General features: G+C 39.9%; 1 protein-coding gene across 1 annotated transcript; it reads left to right on the top strand.

Moving 5' to 3' along the window:
• The first annotated feature begins 2,097 nt into the window (after positions 1 to 2,097).
• On the top strand, positions 2,098 to 15,276 carry LOC136885053 (uncharacterized). Its single transcript, XM_067157447.2, has 3 exons — positions 2,098 to 2,525; positions 8,704 to 9,129; positions 13,488 to 15,276. Exons 1-3 carry the CDS (start codon positions 2,385 to 2,387, stop codon positions 14,217 to 14,219), a joined length of 1,299 nt encoding a protein of 432 aa, XP_067013548.2. The 5' UTR covers positions 2,098 to 2,384; the 3' UTR covers positions 14,220 to 15,276.
• The last annotated feature ends 2,400 nt before the right edge of the window (positions 15,277 to 17,676 follow it).

The following is a 17,676-nucleotide window of genomic DNA, read 5'->3' as shown; positions in this document are numbered from 1 at the left end:
GGTCCACTGAGTAGAGGTGGGATCGATTCCCCTCAGCCATCCTGGAAGTGGTTTTCCGTGGTTTCCCCACTTCTCCTCCAGGCAAATGCCGGGAGGGTACCTAATTTAAGGCCACGGCCGCTTCCTTGCCTCTTCCTTGTCTATCCCTTCCAATCTTCCCATCCCCCGCAAGGCCCCTGTTCAGCATAGCAGGTGAAGCCACCTGGGCGAGGTATCGGCCCTCCTCCCCAGTTGTATCCCCGACCCAGAGTCTAGCACTCCAGGACACTGCCCTTGAGGCGGTATAGGTGGGATCCCTCTCTGAGTCCGAGGGAAAAACTAACCCTGGAGGGTAAACAGATTAAGAAAGAAAGAAAGAAAGAAAGAAAGAAAGAAAGAAAGAAAGAAAGAAAGCGAGTGAATCATACCTCGGTGTTCATGACCTTGGCAACAGTATACCCCCTGCTACCCCTTTCTCATACTACGTGCTACACGCTGCTGCGGGAGTCGCCACTGCTTGCTGTGGCCCTATGTGAATTGGTTAGTCGCGAAGAACGACATTTTATGTGTATTATGTTGATAATAATCAAATATTTTTTTAAAAAAAATCTGTGGTTGGATTAGCTGCCACCCCTGGAGGCCCGGTTTCGATTCCCGGCTCTGCCACGAAAATTTGAAAACGTAGTACGAGGACTGGAACGGGATCCACTCAGTCTCGGAAGGTCTTTTTTTTTTTACGTCACACCGACACAGATAGATCTTACGGCACGATGGGACAGGAAAGGCATAGGAATGGGAAGGAAGCGGCCGTGGCCTTAATTAAGGTACAGCCCCAGCATTTGCCGCCTGGTGTAAAAATGGGAAACCACGGAAAACCATCTTCAGGGCTGCCGACAGTGGGGTTCGAACCCACTATCTCCCGGATGCGAGCTCGCAGCTGCGCGCTCCTAACCGCACAGCCAACTCGCCCGGAGGGGAGGGGGGAGGTCAGCTGAGTAGAAGGAGTTCGATTCCCACCTCAGCTATCCTCAGAGTTGTTTTCCGTTGTTTCCCACTACTGCTCCCACGACCGCTTCCTTTCCTTCCAATCTCCCCATCCCCCACAAGGCCCCTGTTCAGCATAGCAGGTGAGACTACCTGGGTGAGTTACTGGTCCTCCTATCCCAATGTCTCACGCTCCAGGACACTGCCCTTGATGCGGTAGAGGTGGGATCCTTCGCTGAATCCGAGGGAAAAACTAACCCTGGAGGGTAAACATATTAAGAAAGAAAGGAAAAAAAAATAGGTGAAGACAACAACAACCGGGTTGAGTGGCTCAGACTGTTGAGGCACTGGCCTTCTAACCGCAACTTGGCAGGTTCGATCGTGGCTTAGTCCGGTGGTATTTGAAGGTGCTCAAACACGTCAGCCCCGTGTCGGTAGATTTACTGGCACGTAGAGATGAGAGATATGGCGTATGGCTTTTAGTGCCGGGAGTGTCCGAGGACATGTTCGGCTCGCTAGGTGACCTGCGCGTCATGATGAGGATGAAATGATGATGAAGACGACACATACGCCACGCCCCCGTGCCAGCGAAATTAACCAATGACGGTTAAAATTCCCGACCCTGCCGGGAATCGAACCCGGGACCCTTGTGACCAAAGGCCAGCACGGTAACCATTTAGTCATAGAGCCGGACACTGGCACGTAAAATAACTCGTGCGGGATTAAATTCCGGCACCTCGGCGTCTCCGAAAACCGTAAAAGTAGTTAGTGGGACGTAAAGCTAGTAGCATTATTATTATGAGAAGACAAAAAATTCCTCGGTTCAGACAGGTAAAGTGGAATAAAAATGTAGTGTTCTCTCCCCAAAGCTGGGGAGGTGTTTGACGCCCGCCCCCCCTCCCACCAACCTAACCCCTGCCTCATCTCCGCCACTGAATTCCTATACCGTCAGAAAGTGGCGAATTGCTCTTTCTGAAACAAATGATTCAAAATGTTTCTGAGAAAAAAATATATTAGTGATAGATAGATAGATAGATAGATAGATAGATAGATAGATAGATAGATAGATATTTATTTCGATAATTAATTCCAACGAGCCAAAGGTTCATACAGATAGTACATGGTGCACGAGATTTGCAGAACTTACAAAGGGGGTGCCTCTGGAAAACTTTGGAAATCACTACCCTAAAGAAAGAAGTCCCCGGCGAACTGACGGTTGGTCAGATATTACACAGAGGAAAGAGGGAAATTTTCAAGAATGAAGTGATGAGTGGTGAGGTCATTTCTCGGAAGTTTGTTTTCCGGCGGGGCAGGAGTCATGAGTGTGTGATAAGACAGTGTGTGGTTTGGACGGAGCTATAAAGGAAGATGGAAGGGCTAGGAGGCAATTAGTTTCCAGTGACTACTACCAAAGCATCATCATGCGTCTATTGAGCTGTTGTGTTCTGCTTGTGGCCGTCGTATCTCCTGCCTTTGGCCTTGCGGAGATCTGTTCGCGGTGCAAGTGCTATCCTCGGGACAAGCCTATTACAGTCTTTTGTTACTGCAATGAAGATTTTCAGGTAAGACAGTAGTGGACACTTTTCTCTTCCTTCCTTTTGACTTTGAGAAAGATGATAGCCTTGTTGGCCCAGTTGCAAGCGTTTCGCCACCCCGAGAGACATTTTCACACATAGTGCTGTTCAGTGTTGCCAGTTTACAAATAAAACATTCGGTAGATTGTACGTAAAAATGTTGGGAGTGTTAATGAAAATTTCGGTTGTTTCTCGAGCACTGAACTTTTATAGTTATAATGTACCGGGCGAGTTGGCCGTGCGGTTAGGGGCGTACAGCTGTGAGCTTGCATCCGGGAGATAGTGGATTCGAACCCCACTGTCGGCAGCCCTGAATATGGTTTTCCGTGGTTTCCCATTTTCACACCAGGAAAATGCTGGGGCTGTACCTTAATTAAGGCCACTGCCGCTTCCTTCCCATTCCTAGGCATCGTCGCCATAAGACCTATCTGTGTCGGTGCGACGTATCTATCTCCCGGATGCGAAGTCTCACGGCTGCGCGCCCCTAACCGCACGACCAAATCGCCCGGTGATCCAAGTTGTCATCGAATTTTAGGCAAAAATCTATTTTTTTCTTGAAGTGATAACTTAAAATAAATTTGTATTTACACCTTTCATGTATTTATACGGTTAGAAAAAGTGAAGTGCCTATCATCATTATCATCATCTATGAGAGGCAATGCCTTATCGCTGGTAGCCACATCTGACGATCTTCTGCTAGCCTCTTCACGTTGCTTTTTGAACCACATGCCAGTTCCTGATGCGTGACATCCTTGGTCGTCCCCAAGGTCTCTTTCCCAGTACTTCACCTTCAATGATGGCTTGGAGAAGAGAGTCATGTCTCGGTTTCCTCTTCTTTATCGATCCTCTCTTACGTTCTTTAAAACAAGGTCATTTGGTTTTTTAGCCATCCAACTTGTTTTTGTAATTCTTCTCCAAAACCACATTTCTGCAGCCTCGAGTTTTGTTTCTTCCTGTTTCCTTAATGTCCAGGGGCCTATTCCACGAACGAACTTTTCACTTTTCACTTTGCACTTTTCAGTTCAGATTTTGTTCTACCATCGCTTTTCAGATTTAGCTTGCAAAGTGAAAAGTTAAAAAATATTTTCACTTTTCAAGCCTGTTATGTTCCTCCATTGGTACAGAAATGAAGTGAAAAGTTTCCATAAATCTTGCAAAGAGATGATTCCCTTTTCACATGTTAATTAACAAGTATGTACATTAGTTTCTCGGCGTAGAATTTGGTTTAGTGATATAAACACGTTACGACGTGAGCTTCTGTTAGCATCAAGTGAGGACAGTAATGAAGAATCCAATATTAGAACGTACAAAGACAGGATTAATTTTTATAACCTCACTTCGGCGTAATATCGCGAGTGATTTCGTATTATTCCAATAGAGGCTGACTATATTCTTGAAATGATCGGTCATTTATTGAAACAAAGAAGTAAATTCCTTTCCGAAAAAGAACAAATTCTTATATGTTTACATTTTTTAGTAAATGGTGCCCAGCTGTACTGTGTAACAGCAATGCATGGGACATCAAAATCAATTATTTGCAGAACTGTTACCAAAGTCGTAGATGTTATAGTAAATGTAATATTTCCTAACAGTACGTTGGCCTGATAATCCGCTTAATATAGCGACGGGATTTCTAATGAAGGGTGAATGTCCTTCTGTGTGTATATGTGTTGACGGTACTCTCGTTAACATTGATGTGTGTCATCATTTGAGAGGTTATCTTTAAAGTTGTCAAAAAAGGATGTCATGTTTCTCCTTGACAACTTCCAGCACAGCCAGCTTCTTATAATAACCTTTCTTTCCCATTATAAAAACTTTAACGGTACGACAATTATACCGCCAAGTTCGCCGCGAAAAGTAAAGCATTAAAATCATAGTGTTAGGCCTATACGGTTTGCTCATGGAATAAAATCGATCGGATCACTCATTCGCAAAGACTTTTCACTTTGCGAAGAAATTGAAAAGTACAGCCTAGTTCATGGTGGAACAGAAAGACTTTGCACTTTGCAAGAATTGAAAAGTGAAAAGTGCAAAGTTGAAAAGTTGCAAAGTTCGTTCGTGGAACAAGCCCCAGGTTTCGCATCCATACACACTCCAAACAAAGGTCTTGAAAAATAATTTTTCGATCTCCAAACTTAGATGGTCGTTTAGCAATAAGTTGTTCTTATTTCGGAAGGCTTCTTTTGCTTCCACCATTTTTTTCTTGATTGTCCCCATCTATGTCGGTGCGACGTAAAGCAAATAGAAAAAAAAATCTCGGTTTCTGAAAGGGTTCTGTTATCACTACCCAAATAGGAGAATTCTCTGACTTGTTCTATCGGTGTGTTATTTAATTTTAAGTGATTTCTACCTGTAGGCTTCTTTTTGTCTACTACAGTACCATGAACTGTGTTTTTTTAACTTATATTTATTTTTAGTTTAATTTTTTCTAAGGATTTGACGTTAGAACTTATATTTGCCTATATTCCCATAATAACCACTATATATTATCCCTTCATCGATCAAAAATTCTTTTCATTTATTCCGAGAAACTAAAATACCGTATATACAGACCTGTTTTCAGTACCTTGAACAGTATAGTCTTGAAATATTTTTCCAACAAAATCTTAAAAGAGAGAAGATATTAACCTGTAAACCACATTCCCCGTAGATCCTTAAATACCTCCCGCAGTAAACGTCTGTAGTCTGTGTATCACGAGGTGGAGGTGGCAGTGTTGCCAATAATGTAAGAGTGAAAACCACTAATTGACTGTGCCAATTCCACTAGAAATCCGCTAGATTCTTCAGCATTTAATTTAATAATAAATAAAATGTGCAATTTTGCATATTTGTTTCCCGAGTTGGAACGAAGCTTAATAGGACAAAGAATTGGGAATGGTTGCAGTAGCACAAATTGAGAGTATGATTTATTAAATATAAGATAATGTAGTGCTTAATTGCTTACTGCTTACTGTAAAGCCATACCCTCTTATTCAACGCAATATAAATCATTAGTCATTAGGATGCAATTACACCGTAAAAACTTCCGCAGAATTTTAAGTTCCCAACATCTGTTGATTCGCCAACCAAGTGTGTTTTAATTATTGCACTATACTCTGTTCTATACGTCTAAAAATCTCTAGCAAGAACCGAGTCTGTAAATATCGCCTTGCAAACTTCGGCAAAGTGATTAGTGGTTAATAAACTACGGTCTTCCTGATATTTAAACATGCGCACTGCGCACGTAGTAAGAACAATGAGTCATTAAGGCAGAGGTAATATAAATTGATAAAATAAATCGTTTAAACATAAAAAAACATAAAATGCATGCACAACTCACTGATGAAAGTCACTAAAATACTAAATACTTTAAATACTGACCTCTGTGGTGCTGTAGTGGAATGACTCAGTCCCACACAGACACCAGTGATGAACTGAACTAATATGAACACTCACAAAGGAAAACATATCTCGTCCAGTAAAAAAAACGGGTTCTTCCCAATTACATGAAGGTGATTTACAGTACAAGCTCGACCCGACAGAAATGAGAGACAACTTTAGTGATACTTCCACCGGGGAGTAGGTACATTCTAGTATTTCCCACTAATTTGATTCAATAATATTTATGCCATAAATGAGTGGCACACATGTTTGCATATTACAAAACCACTAGAAAATCATCTGACACATCAAAATTCCGCTAGCCGCGAAATGCATTTTCTTCGCCGGTAGAAGGATTTAGAATCCGGCAGATTTAGCGGGAAATCCACTAAGTTGGCAACAGTGCGAGGCGGTAGACAGCGTCCATTGACCTTCCGGAAACAAAATTCTTCATTTCATTCTGTGAGAACATTTCAGTTGTCTGTTTGTTCAAGGTATGCATTTCGCCGAAAGTGTCAACTTTCAAATCGTCTTTAATTTAACAGTGGTTACAGAAGTTCGCCCATTTCACATCGGACTGTAAAATAATATGCTGTGACGTTTGAAGCATTTGTTTTATATTTCCCTAGACAGTTATTATCAATTTAGGTAAATAAAGGTGGTATTTTAATTGATAAATGCTTATTAAAATACGTACAATTAAAGCTAATGCCGCCTCTGAGCTGTAGTAGTTAGTGTGATTAGCTGCAACCCGGGGAGGCCAGGGTTCGATTCCCGGCTCTGTCACGAAATTTAAAATGTGCACGAGGGCTGGAATGTGGTAAATTCAGCCTCGAGAGGTTAACTGAGTAGAGGGGAGTTCGATTCGCACCTCAGCCATCCCCGAAGTGGTTTTCCGCTGTTTCCCTCTTCTCCTCCAGGCAAATGCCGGGATGGTACCTAACTTAAGGCCACGGCCGATTCCTTCCGGCATTCCCTGTTCCTTGTTTATCTCTTCCGATCTTCCTATCTCCCCACAAGGTCGCTGTTCAGCATAGCTAGGGGCTTTACGTCGCACCGACACAGATAGGTCTTATGGCGACGATGGGATAGGAAAGACCTAGGAGTTGGAAGGAAGCGGCCGTGGCCTTAATTAAGGTACAGCCCCAGCATTTGCCTGGTGTGAAAATGGGAAACCACGGAATACCATTTTCAGGGCTGCCGATAGTGGGATTCGAACCTACTATCTCCCGGGTTCAGCATAGTAGGTGAGGTACTGGTCCTCCTCTGTAGTTGTATCCCCGACCTAAAATTTCACGATTCAGGACACTGCCCTTGAGGCGGTAGAGGTGGGATCCCTCGCTGAGTCCGAGGGAAAAACCAACCCTGGAGATTAAACAGATTAAGAAGAAAGAAAGGAAGAACAATTGAAAAGAAATATATTTTTAGAACCTACATTTTCATATTTGGGAGCTTTTTCTAAAATAACATTTTTAGCACCTAAAAATCAGAGGTCTAGACATCGCACTCATATCAGCCACAGACAAAAGCCTGAGGGATATTTACAGAACAGATACATCACACTATAATAGGTCCATTCACACCTTGGAACCAAAGTAAGACAGGAAGTTGGGGTATCCGTTTTCCCGATTTAGATTGAATTTAAAGTTGAAAGAGGCCTTTAAAAATTAAAAAAAGAAAAGACTGACTCAGATAAATTGTAACTGGTTACCTTAAGAATGGATATTTTGGTTTTCGTGGTTTAACTTTAGTTTCACACACACACACGCACACACACACACACACACGCGCACACACACACACACACACACACACACACCTACCTGCGGAATTTTTCGGACCATTTCTTAGTGAGCACCTAACCCACGAGGAAAATTATCGTCGATATTTGAACTTCGTTAAGGTTTTTGGAAAATAAAGTCACCAGTCAATTAATTTTCACTTTTATATGTTGTTGTTTGGTTATCAATCCATAGACTAGTTTGATGCAGCCCTCCATTGCATCCTATCCTGTGCTAATATTTTCAATTCTGTGTACCGGTAGCTACTAAATCCTACATCTACTCTAATCTGCTTGTTATATTCATACCTTGGTCTACCTATACCGTTCTTACCGCCTACACTTCCTTCAAAAACTAACTGAACGAGACCTGGATGTCTTAAGATGTGTACAATTATATTCCTTCCTCGAGTCAAATTTCGCTACATCGTTCTCCCCTCTCCAATTCGATTCAGTATCTCGTCATTCGTGATTCGATCTACCAGTCTCATCTTCAGCATTTTTCTGTAACACCACATTTCAAAACTTCTAATCTCTTTCTTCCCGAGCTCATTATTGTCTGTCCTTGCATCACTTCCATATAATGCCACGATCCAGAGGAAAGTCTTTAAATACATCTCTCTAATTCGTATATCAAATGTTCGAAGTGAGCATATGTCTTTTCTTAACGAAGGCTCCCTTGCCTGTGCTAGTCCGCATTTTATGTCCTCCTTACTTCTGCCATGGTTAGTTATTGTACTACCCAAGTAACAATATTTATCTACTTCCTTTAAGACTTAATTTTCTAATCTAATATTTCCTGCATCACTGCCTTCGCTCGACTGCACTCCGTTACTTTTGTTTTGGACTTATTTTTATCACTCTCAGATAAAATACTAATATCATCAGCAAATCTCAGGGCTTTGATTTTCTCTCCTTGGATTTTGATTCCCTTTCCAAATTCCTCTTTGATTTCCTTTACCGTCTGTTCTGTATAAGAACGTATTGTACATTATAAACTAATCATTGGTTATATTTTCCTTTTAGCGTCTCACTCTTTCACCTGGACACTTAAGAGAGATACCGACTGTGAAGAAGTTCTCCATCTCGTTCTGCCAATCAGCGGAGTTCTTGAAGAATTCCTTTGCCGAGGCTCATGATCTCGTAGCGCTAAACATCGAGCAGGTGGAGAATGTCACCATCCAGATGGGCGTGTTCTCGGCACTCCAGTTGTTGTCCGTGGACAACGTGGCTAACCTCCGGCTTGAGAAGAGGGCCTTCATGGGTGTAGACGAAATGCGCAACTTGATCATCAGAGGAACACACATGACAGAGATTCCTGAGCATGCGCTGTACGACATCAAGAACTTATACTCCGCTGAGTTGTCGGATGTCATTATCGATAACGTCAGGTCCAATGCTGTACGACTCCAAATGGATGAAGGATATCCCATGATCATAGACAACTGCACGGTGAGTGATATTAATGTCCCATATCCTTTAAAAAATAACAAAAGTATCTATCTATCTATCTATCTATCTATCTATCTATCTATCTATCTATCTATCTATCTATCTATCTATCTATCTATCTATCTATCTATATAACATGTCCTGACTGACAGACTGACTGATTCATTATCGCCGAGCCAAAACTACTGGACATAAAGAAATGGAATTTTGAGGCTACATTTATATTAGAGTGTAGGTGCTCAGTAAGGGAGGATTTTTGGATATTTCGTCGCTAAGGGGGTGAATTGTTTAAATGGGCATATCTGTATCTCAAAAACTGAAAAATTTCCAGACGTAAAAATTGATATTTGGAATCTCCTTTAAAAATAAAGAATCGTGTATGTTTTTGTTTTCGGAAAATTCCCTTGAGAGGGATGAAAAATGGTGAAAAAAGGGTTGAACACCTTTTATGAGGATACTTATATCTCAAAAACTGAAGGTTATACAGACATGAAAATTGGTATTTGAAATCTCCTTTTAAAATAAAGCGGTCTTGCCGAGATTACCTATTAAATGTATAACCAGCTTGTATGAATGGCAGTATGAATGGAAGAATGAATGAGGTTAGGATTTATATTTTGTTAAATTATTTCATTATTCTGTTTTATAAAGTTTATTAGATATGTGGTTATTTCATTATTCTGTTTTATAAAGTTTATTAGATATGTGGTTAAGTGTAAGAGAGGGCCGTGAGCCTTAACTTCGCCACAAATGAAGGCATGAAATAAATAAATAAATAAATACGTTTTTTCTCCCGGAAAATACACTTAACGCGGGGGGGGGGGGATGAACAGGAGTGAAAAAGGGTGAATTATTAAAAGTACATCAAGAGTATATCTTTAAAAAACTGTAACATTGTACAGACGTGAAAATTGCTATTTGGAATCTCCTGTAACAGTAAAGAAACAAAGATAATTTGTTTTCGGGAAACCCACTTAAGGGGAACTCAAAAAGGGGGTGATTTTTAAAATGAGCATATCTACAGTATATCTCTAAAACTTAACATGTTACAGACGTGAAAATTGGTATTTTTAATCTCTCTTAAAAATAAAGAAACGTGTATTTTTTGTTTTCGGAAAAACCACTAAAGTGGGGGTAAAAAGGACGGAAAAGCGGGTTGAATTCTTCTTATAAGGATACTGATATTTCAAAAATTGAAGATGTTACAGACGTGAAAATTGTTATTTGGAACCTCCTTTAAAAATAAAGAAAAATGTTTTTCTTCGACTTGAGAGAAGACCGCTTCTTACATATACAGGTATATGTCGCATAGTCATCTTAGCCACAAAAGGCAATACCACAAACATGGTTTACAAAAAGTTTGTGGGGTAAATAAAACTCAATTTTTCGGTGGATACTTTAGAGATTTTCAGATAATGTCTTAGTACAGTGCCGAGGAACGAATACTTTTATCAAATTACGAAATCCACGCGAGCGAAGCCGCGGTTAACTGCTAGTTATATATGTATTTGCGAATAAGCCTATTAAGACTATGCAGAGTACTTCGAGGAGTGCGTTTGCCCTCCTTTGAGCCCATATTTCTTTCATCCTTTTACTGTGGGCTTCCTTTCTGTCTTCAGAGCAGATTGTTCCGGTCTTCTTCTATGGTCTTTCCTCTTGGTCAACTTACCATTTGTGAATTTTGGATTTGAAGATTACTCGGTTTTGGACATCTACTGGTGTAATTATTTGAGATCAGTTTTGATTTTGCCAATCCATTTCATTGTGTATGTTTTGTCTTCACCCCTGTTTTCATAGAATTGGACTATTTGTTTTGTAAGTCTGTCTGGATGCATTCTTTTAATGTGTCCGTAGAATCTTAACCTGCATTTTCTAATGTCACTAAATATTTGTGTATTGTTTGATTTCTTGTCTGCCTCTGAGTTGGTGTTGTCCGTCGGCGAATTTTGGGCCTATAATTTTTCTTATGACTTTGCGTTCCTTTTTCTCAATGTTTTCAATGTCTACTTTCCTATTCAAAATTAGCGTTTCTGATCCATAAAGACTTTCTGGTTTAATGACTGCATTGTAATGTTTTGGTTTTGTGTGCTTGGAGAAGCATTTATTTGTTGTAGATATTTTGGGCTAGTCGATATGCATTTTCCATTTTTTGACATCTAATTTCATTGGCATTTCTTCCTAATTCGTTATGGAAAGCGTTGGAACTTATTAGCACTTTTTGTTTTGTTTTTCTTCTTCTCTTCCCAATATCTCTTCATCCGTTCGCTGTGCTCCTTTTTACGTTGTCAAGTCCATCCTGTATTTAGCCGGGTGGGCTTTACAGAAAATTTGTGTTTGTGAATTAAGGTTCTTAATTTTATTCTATCTTGAATGGTTTCTTTATTAATGCCAATTTCATTTAGGTCTTCACCGTATTCTTTTAGCCAGTTATTGTGATTTTACATTGATAAGGCTAACTTTACAATTTTCCTTATGAGCCTGTTGTTATCCATTCTATATAAATTATCATAACATTGTAATCGCCATTTCCTGATAGTATTGGTGATTTTTGCTGTAACTTGATTGATTTCATGTGATTTCTTTTCATCCCAATTCCATTTTCGCATCTTTGCCCATGATTTTCTTCAGGATTTTTCCTTCTTGTTTTTCGATCACCTTTATGCGAGATTTACCACGAATTATAATAGTTTCAGATGCATAAAGTGCATCTGTTTTAAATGTTGTGTTATAATGTCATAATTTTGCCTTTTTTGATATACGGTAGTTTTTTATTGTATGTGTTGCAAGTAATTTTGTATGCTCTTTGAAGTTTTGCACTTCTTTGTTAGCTTGATGATTTAACCCTTCTGGTTCAATAATTTCACCTAGATACTTAAATTTGTCTACTTGAGGGATATTTTCATATTTGGTGATTAACGGGTGACTGTTGAAAACTGACCTACTCCCTCCCATATACTTTTGCTTTATTATTATTATTATTATTATTATTAGTAGTAGTAGTAGTAGTATTAGTAGTAGTAGTAGCGAATTCTTCCAATATTGAAAGACGTTAAGCAAATAACTCAATAATTTTTCCGTAGGTTCTTCTTGTTTTTCAATAGGTTTTCATTCTTTCCGAGAAGGCTTGTTTACTTTCTGCCGACCACTTTGGTCTGTACTGTTTTTGTTGTGGTTGTTCTGATGTACCTTCCCTATTGTTTACTGTGTGCCTAAAGATGTCTCTGTCTAGGATGTCGGTTGAACGTACGTTTGCGTTGTTGAGATACTTTCCAAGTTCGTTTAGCCAGGGTGTTGAGTTCTTAAGCAAGGTTACATAATCTATTATCCTTTTTGTCAGTCGATTTTCTGGTAATCTAGTGAGATGACCGAAGAATTTCATTCGTCTCTTCCTAATGTCAATTCATATGTTTGAGAACTTTTCTGTTGTTTTGATTGATTGCAACCTGTAACCGTCTTGGGTGTATCTTGCTCCTAAGATTTTCCTAATGCTCTTCCGGTCTTCTTTTTTGATTTCTTCAAGTTCTTGCATTCTGTTGAGTGCCATTGTTTCACTTGCGTAAAGGACTGTTGGTTTTATGACTGTCTTGCAATGCCGAATTTTTGTATGTCTTGACATGGATATTTTGTTGTAGATGTTTTGGACTAATCCTAATGCTCCTTTAATTTTTTTTTGGAGACGAGTTTGTTGTGAGATCTTTTCAAGGCCTGTCGGTTCGATAAATTCTCCGAGGTATTTAAAGTAAGGGACTCTGTTAATTGGACCATATTTTGTTCTCAGACTCTTGATGTCTGTCTTTGAACATAAGAATTTAGTTTTCTCGAATGATATCTGTATTCCCACTTTTTTTGCACATGCTTTAAGTATCTCTAGCTGTTTAACGGCAGTCTCCTCATCCTCTGTTAGTAATGCCAGATCATCTGCAAAGGTGAGGTATGGTATATAGAGGTTATCCTTAGGAAAGCCCAGTGGGATTGGCTTCCAAAACTCACATTTCTTGAGTTCTTTCTCCCATGATTCCATAACTTTGTCTAGGACGACGTTGAGCAGAATAGGAGAGAGTCCATCTCACTCCTGTTTAAATGTCGAAGGGTTGTGAGATTTCCCCCATAAATTTCACTTTAGATTCCGTGCCAGTCAGTGTTGGTTTTATAAGTTCTCGAGTTTTGGGATCTAGTCCCATCTCTTCTAGAATTTGGAACAGTGAGGGCCTGTCGATTGAATCGTAAGCCTTTTTGAAATCTACACATGTGAATGCGAGGGTTTTTTTTCTGAGAACTCACATTTTGAGTATGTTTGTATTATTATTGCACTACATTCCTTCCTTTTCTAAGCATATTTCTTCATTTGGCTGTTTCAGATAAACAACATAGAAGAAAATGGCCTCGTTCTTATGCCAGCACGTGACTTCCGCCTGAGCAAGACCAATCTGTTGGCCGTGGCTAAAAATGGTATCAACATCACCTCGCAAGGAAGCATAGTGGTGAGTGAAAATTACATCGGTGCCAATATGTCGGAAGACGCCGTGCACATTACTGGTCTAGCTATCAACATGACCGGTAACACGATAGAACACGTGCCAAGGAACTTCCTTTCAAACATACATGGTCCACTCTCCTTCACGAAGAACACCCTTCTCCAAGCCGACATCGACATCAGTGATATGGGATCTCTCTTCATGGCCAATTCCACCGGCAATCGCCTGCCCTGCCTTTGCTCTCAGAAATCGACAATGTCTTACTTGAGTTTGGCTGAGCCGATGACTTCTAGTCTGGAACGCAACTTCTGCATCGCTCCCTGCACCGTATCTCTACTCCACTATCCTGAGAGATGTTCCAGTGCTGTGTCAGTGGAAGATGACATCATGGGTACACATCTCTGTGAGCCAGAAACAACAACGACAACAACAACGACGATAACGACTACGCCAACCATTGTCTCCACGCGAAGAACAGGAAGGGACTTATATCCACACAGCTCTACGACACACTCCCCCCTTGTTACGCCCGCTTCACGACTTTCGGGAGCAATTCAAATGTCGGGCTACATTTCCCTCATACTCACTATGGTGGCAGCATTGCTTCTGCGATGACTTGACTGTGAACATTCTAAGAGCTACCTGAGAAAATGAAGTGCTACTGTATATACAGTCGAAACCGATTATAACGGCCCCGAAGACACCACCAATTAACGGTCGTTATAGGCAAAATCCGTTTTATTTATTTTGTTGCAAAAAACTGTCGTATCTGTAAGTATTCTAAATTGACTGCTCTATTTGCAATACAGTATTTGTTGAGTGGGATTGGAGAAAAAGTGTTTAATATTTATGAAAAAAGCTCAAATAATGTGGCAATTATAAAAGGGGGGAACAAACGGAGGAATTGTGTGTATCCCACTCAACGATTTCTACTATTTGAGCACAAAGAAAACATCTAATTTATTAACCAAGACCATGTGCGACATTATTGATCCATTTACATTGTTGCTACTTCTCTCCTCACTTATTTTAGTAGATGAAGGGCTAGGAGTTGGAAGGAAGCGGCCCTGACCTTAATTAAGGTACAGCCCCAGCATTGGCCTGGTGTGAAAATGGTAAACCACGGAAAGCCATCTTCAGGGCTGCCGACAGTGGGAATCGAACCCACTGTCGCCCGAATGCTATACAAATTTACGTTCCCAGAAGGAAACCATAATTTAATTTCATCGATTGCCAATGTTAAAAAAAATATAAGGACTTAAAGGCATATTTATAATAATTCAAGTTCTTAATTTATTTTATTATTATTCTGGGAGGGGTTCAGACCCCCTAATCCCCCTACCATATCTACGCCCCAGCAAACGTGATAAATTTCTATATGTATTTTGCATTATGCTGATGATATTATTATGTTCTTAAAATTTATAAGATCAGTCATTTTCTTCATTTTTTATTGAAAATACTCATCATGTTTAATTAACTGACTTAAATCGAAGCAGCAAAATGACATCAGTAAGGAGTTTAAAAAGTCCCTAAGCTGATCTCATCTAATATAGTATTTACATTCGAAAAGTAGTTGTAAGATTATTTATTGTTTTCTTGTGATCCTTAAATGAAAGATCATATGTTTTTAAATGCTATATGTCTTTGTAAATAAACGTCGATATTTCTTTAAGAGCATTTTTTATCTTTTAATTAGTGTTTTCCTATATTTTCCGTTCCATTTCAAACCACTCAACCACTCCACCAGGGAAGCACAAGTAACCATAATGCAATATCTATATAGCCTATATACAAAATAAGAGTTTTGTCTGTACACTTTAAAAAGAACGGTATTTCCGTATCGGCCGTGTCCCAAGTAACAAGGAAATGCACATTTTTACTTTCCATAATGTCTGTCTGTCTGTCTGTCTGTCTGTCTGTCTGTCTGTCTGTCTGTCTGTCTGTCTGTCTGTCTGTCTGTCTGTCTGTCTGTATGTATGTACGCACATCATGAGAAAACGGCCGAAGATAATTTAATGAAAATCGGTATGTAAAGCCGGGGAATAAGTCACTACAATCTTGGCCATAAATAATTTTATTAACGCTGAGTGAAATGGTAGTTTAGGGGAAGACCTAAACTTTAATTTTCAAATATTTATGTTATTAGTGGTCGTATCGACAGATACTACTTAACTAAAGTTAATTAAATTTCCAATCATTTATCTCTTATACATTTTTACCGCACCAGCTATTAACAGAGATATTCATGATTTTGTGTTTTTTTGTTGTTGTTGCTAAGATCATATCAACGCCGAACCACGAGGTAATAGGTAAACAGAATTTTATGAAAATCGGTATGTAGAGTCGGGGAATGAGAAATTACAGTCTAGGCCATAAATAATTTTATTCGCCCTAGATGAACTGGTAGTAGGCGCCTAAAATTTAATTTTCAAATACCTATGTTATTGGTCCTATCGAAAAGTACTTACGTAACAGAAGTTATAGAGAATACAATTTCCGATCATTTATGTTTTATTCAGTTTTACGGTACCGACTATAATGAGTGGTATTTCAGAGTCGGAAGGAAACTAAATCTGAAGGCATACAATATTGAAAGTTCATGAAATTGATCAACAATAACATTACATTGACCATTGTTTGTTGTGATGTTCTTTGTCTCTTCTGATGCCACACACTCTGACAGAAGGGATTACTGCTACATATTGAGTATAACAGCCTTCCTGAAAATTGGCAAGAAGTAGCTGGGGAGTTAGATAACTTTCTTCTTTAGCATGCCATTCCTCCGTTTCATACATTTTCTGATACTGCTGGTACGTACGTGGCAGAGCCGGGAATCGAACCCGGGCCTCTGGGGGTGACTACACCACAGAGGCGGACAGTGTGCATACTTAACGGAATAATAGCATAGATTGGCAGTGTAGTACTCTTCGTTAAAAGAGAGAAAATGTGATGGTTTTCATTTAATCGCAACATTCCTAATTACGTCATTGTAATGATCGGTATGTGATTTCTGAGGTTGTAAAAAGAGGCATGTGGAGAATGTCTGCCATAATAATGAACATTCTCCAACTTGATTGTGACTGATGGTAGGTAAGAGGGCCTACCATTACAATGAAAATTCCCTACCCCAGCCTTCACATGAGAAAAGACGTATGGGGACTTCCCCGTAGCGTTTCTGGAGTGACATTAAGAGCTATGCAAACTGAATAGATTCTTACAACATGTACACATCTAAGCTAGAATTCCGTAGCGAAGCGCGGGTACATCAGCTAGTGTATGTATATATGCCTACCCTGTCCGACCTCCCGAGGTCAACTCTTATTCTTTTCCGACACCTAGGGTATTAGAGCATTCACACCCACCGTGGCCCTTGTCTTTCTTCGGTCGATACCTTCATTTTTCGAAGTGTCGGATGCCTTCCATTTTTTCTCTCTGATTAGTGTTGTATAGAAGATGGTTACATAGTTGTACTTCCTCTTAAAACAATAATCACCACCACCGCTTAGTCCTGTTTCCCGATACGGGGCAGGGGATGAGGTAAGATGAAATTATACGGCATGTGTTTTACCGTCGGATGCCGTTCCTAACGCCAATCTCCCTTGAGGTGCTAATGAAGATTAAATGAATGATGGTGAATGTAATTGTGTAAGGAGGTGTCCAGGAGATCAATATAAAATTACTTTGAACATGCTGTCAACAAAACAGTTATTGGAGCCGAGCTGAGTGGCTCAGACGTTTGAGGTGTTGGCCTTCTGGCCTCCACTTAGCAGCTTCGATCCTGGCTCAGTCCGGTTCCGGTGGTACTTGAAGGTGCTCAAATACGTCGTCCTCGTATTGGAAGATTTAACCAGATAATTCGGTACTTTTTCCACAGAGGAGCAGTGAGTAGCTCATGGGGTAGAGCTCAAGTTGGATCGGCACGTAAACCTACCGGGACTAAATTCTGGCACCTCGGCATCTCCGAAAACCGTAAAAGTAGATAGTGGGACGTAAGAAACGAATAACATTATTATTTAAACAGTTATTGGGAGGTGATGTCGTAAACACTATTTTAAACCACAGTAATAAT

Source organism: Anabrus simplex, chromosome 13, assembly GCF_040414725.1.
Source record: "Anabrus simplex isolate iqAnaSimp1 chromosome 13, ASM4041472v1, whole genome shotgun sequence".
NCBI classification, from domain to species: domain Eukaryota; kingdom Metazoa; phylum Arthropoda; class Insecta; order Orthoptera; family Tettigoniidae; genus Anabrus; species Anabrus simplex.
This window is presented reverse-complemented; position numbering and strand designations above follow the sequence as displayed.

Coding starts and splice junctions, on each gene's coding strand:
- LOC136885053 (XM_067157447.2), top strand. CDS start 2,385: ATGCGTCTATTGAGCTGTTGTGTTCTGCTTGTGGCCGTCGTATCTCCT. Junction 2,526..8,703: donor ACTGCAATGAAGATTTTCAG/GTAAGACAGTAG, acceptor TTTTCCTTTTAG/CGTCTCACTCTTTCACCTGG. Junction 9,130..13,487: donor TGATCATAGACAACTGCACG/GTGAGTGATATT, acceptor TGGCTGTTTCAG/ATAAACAACATAGAAGAAAA.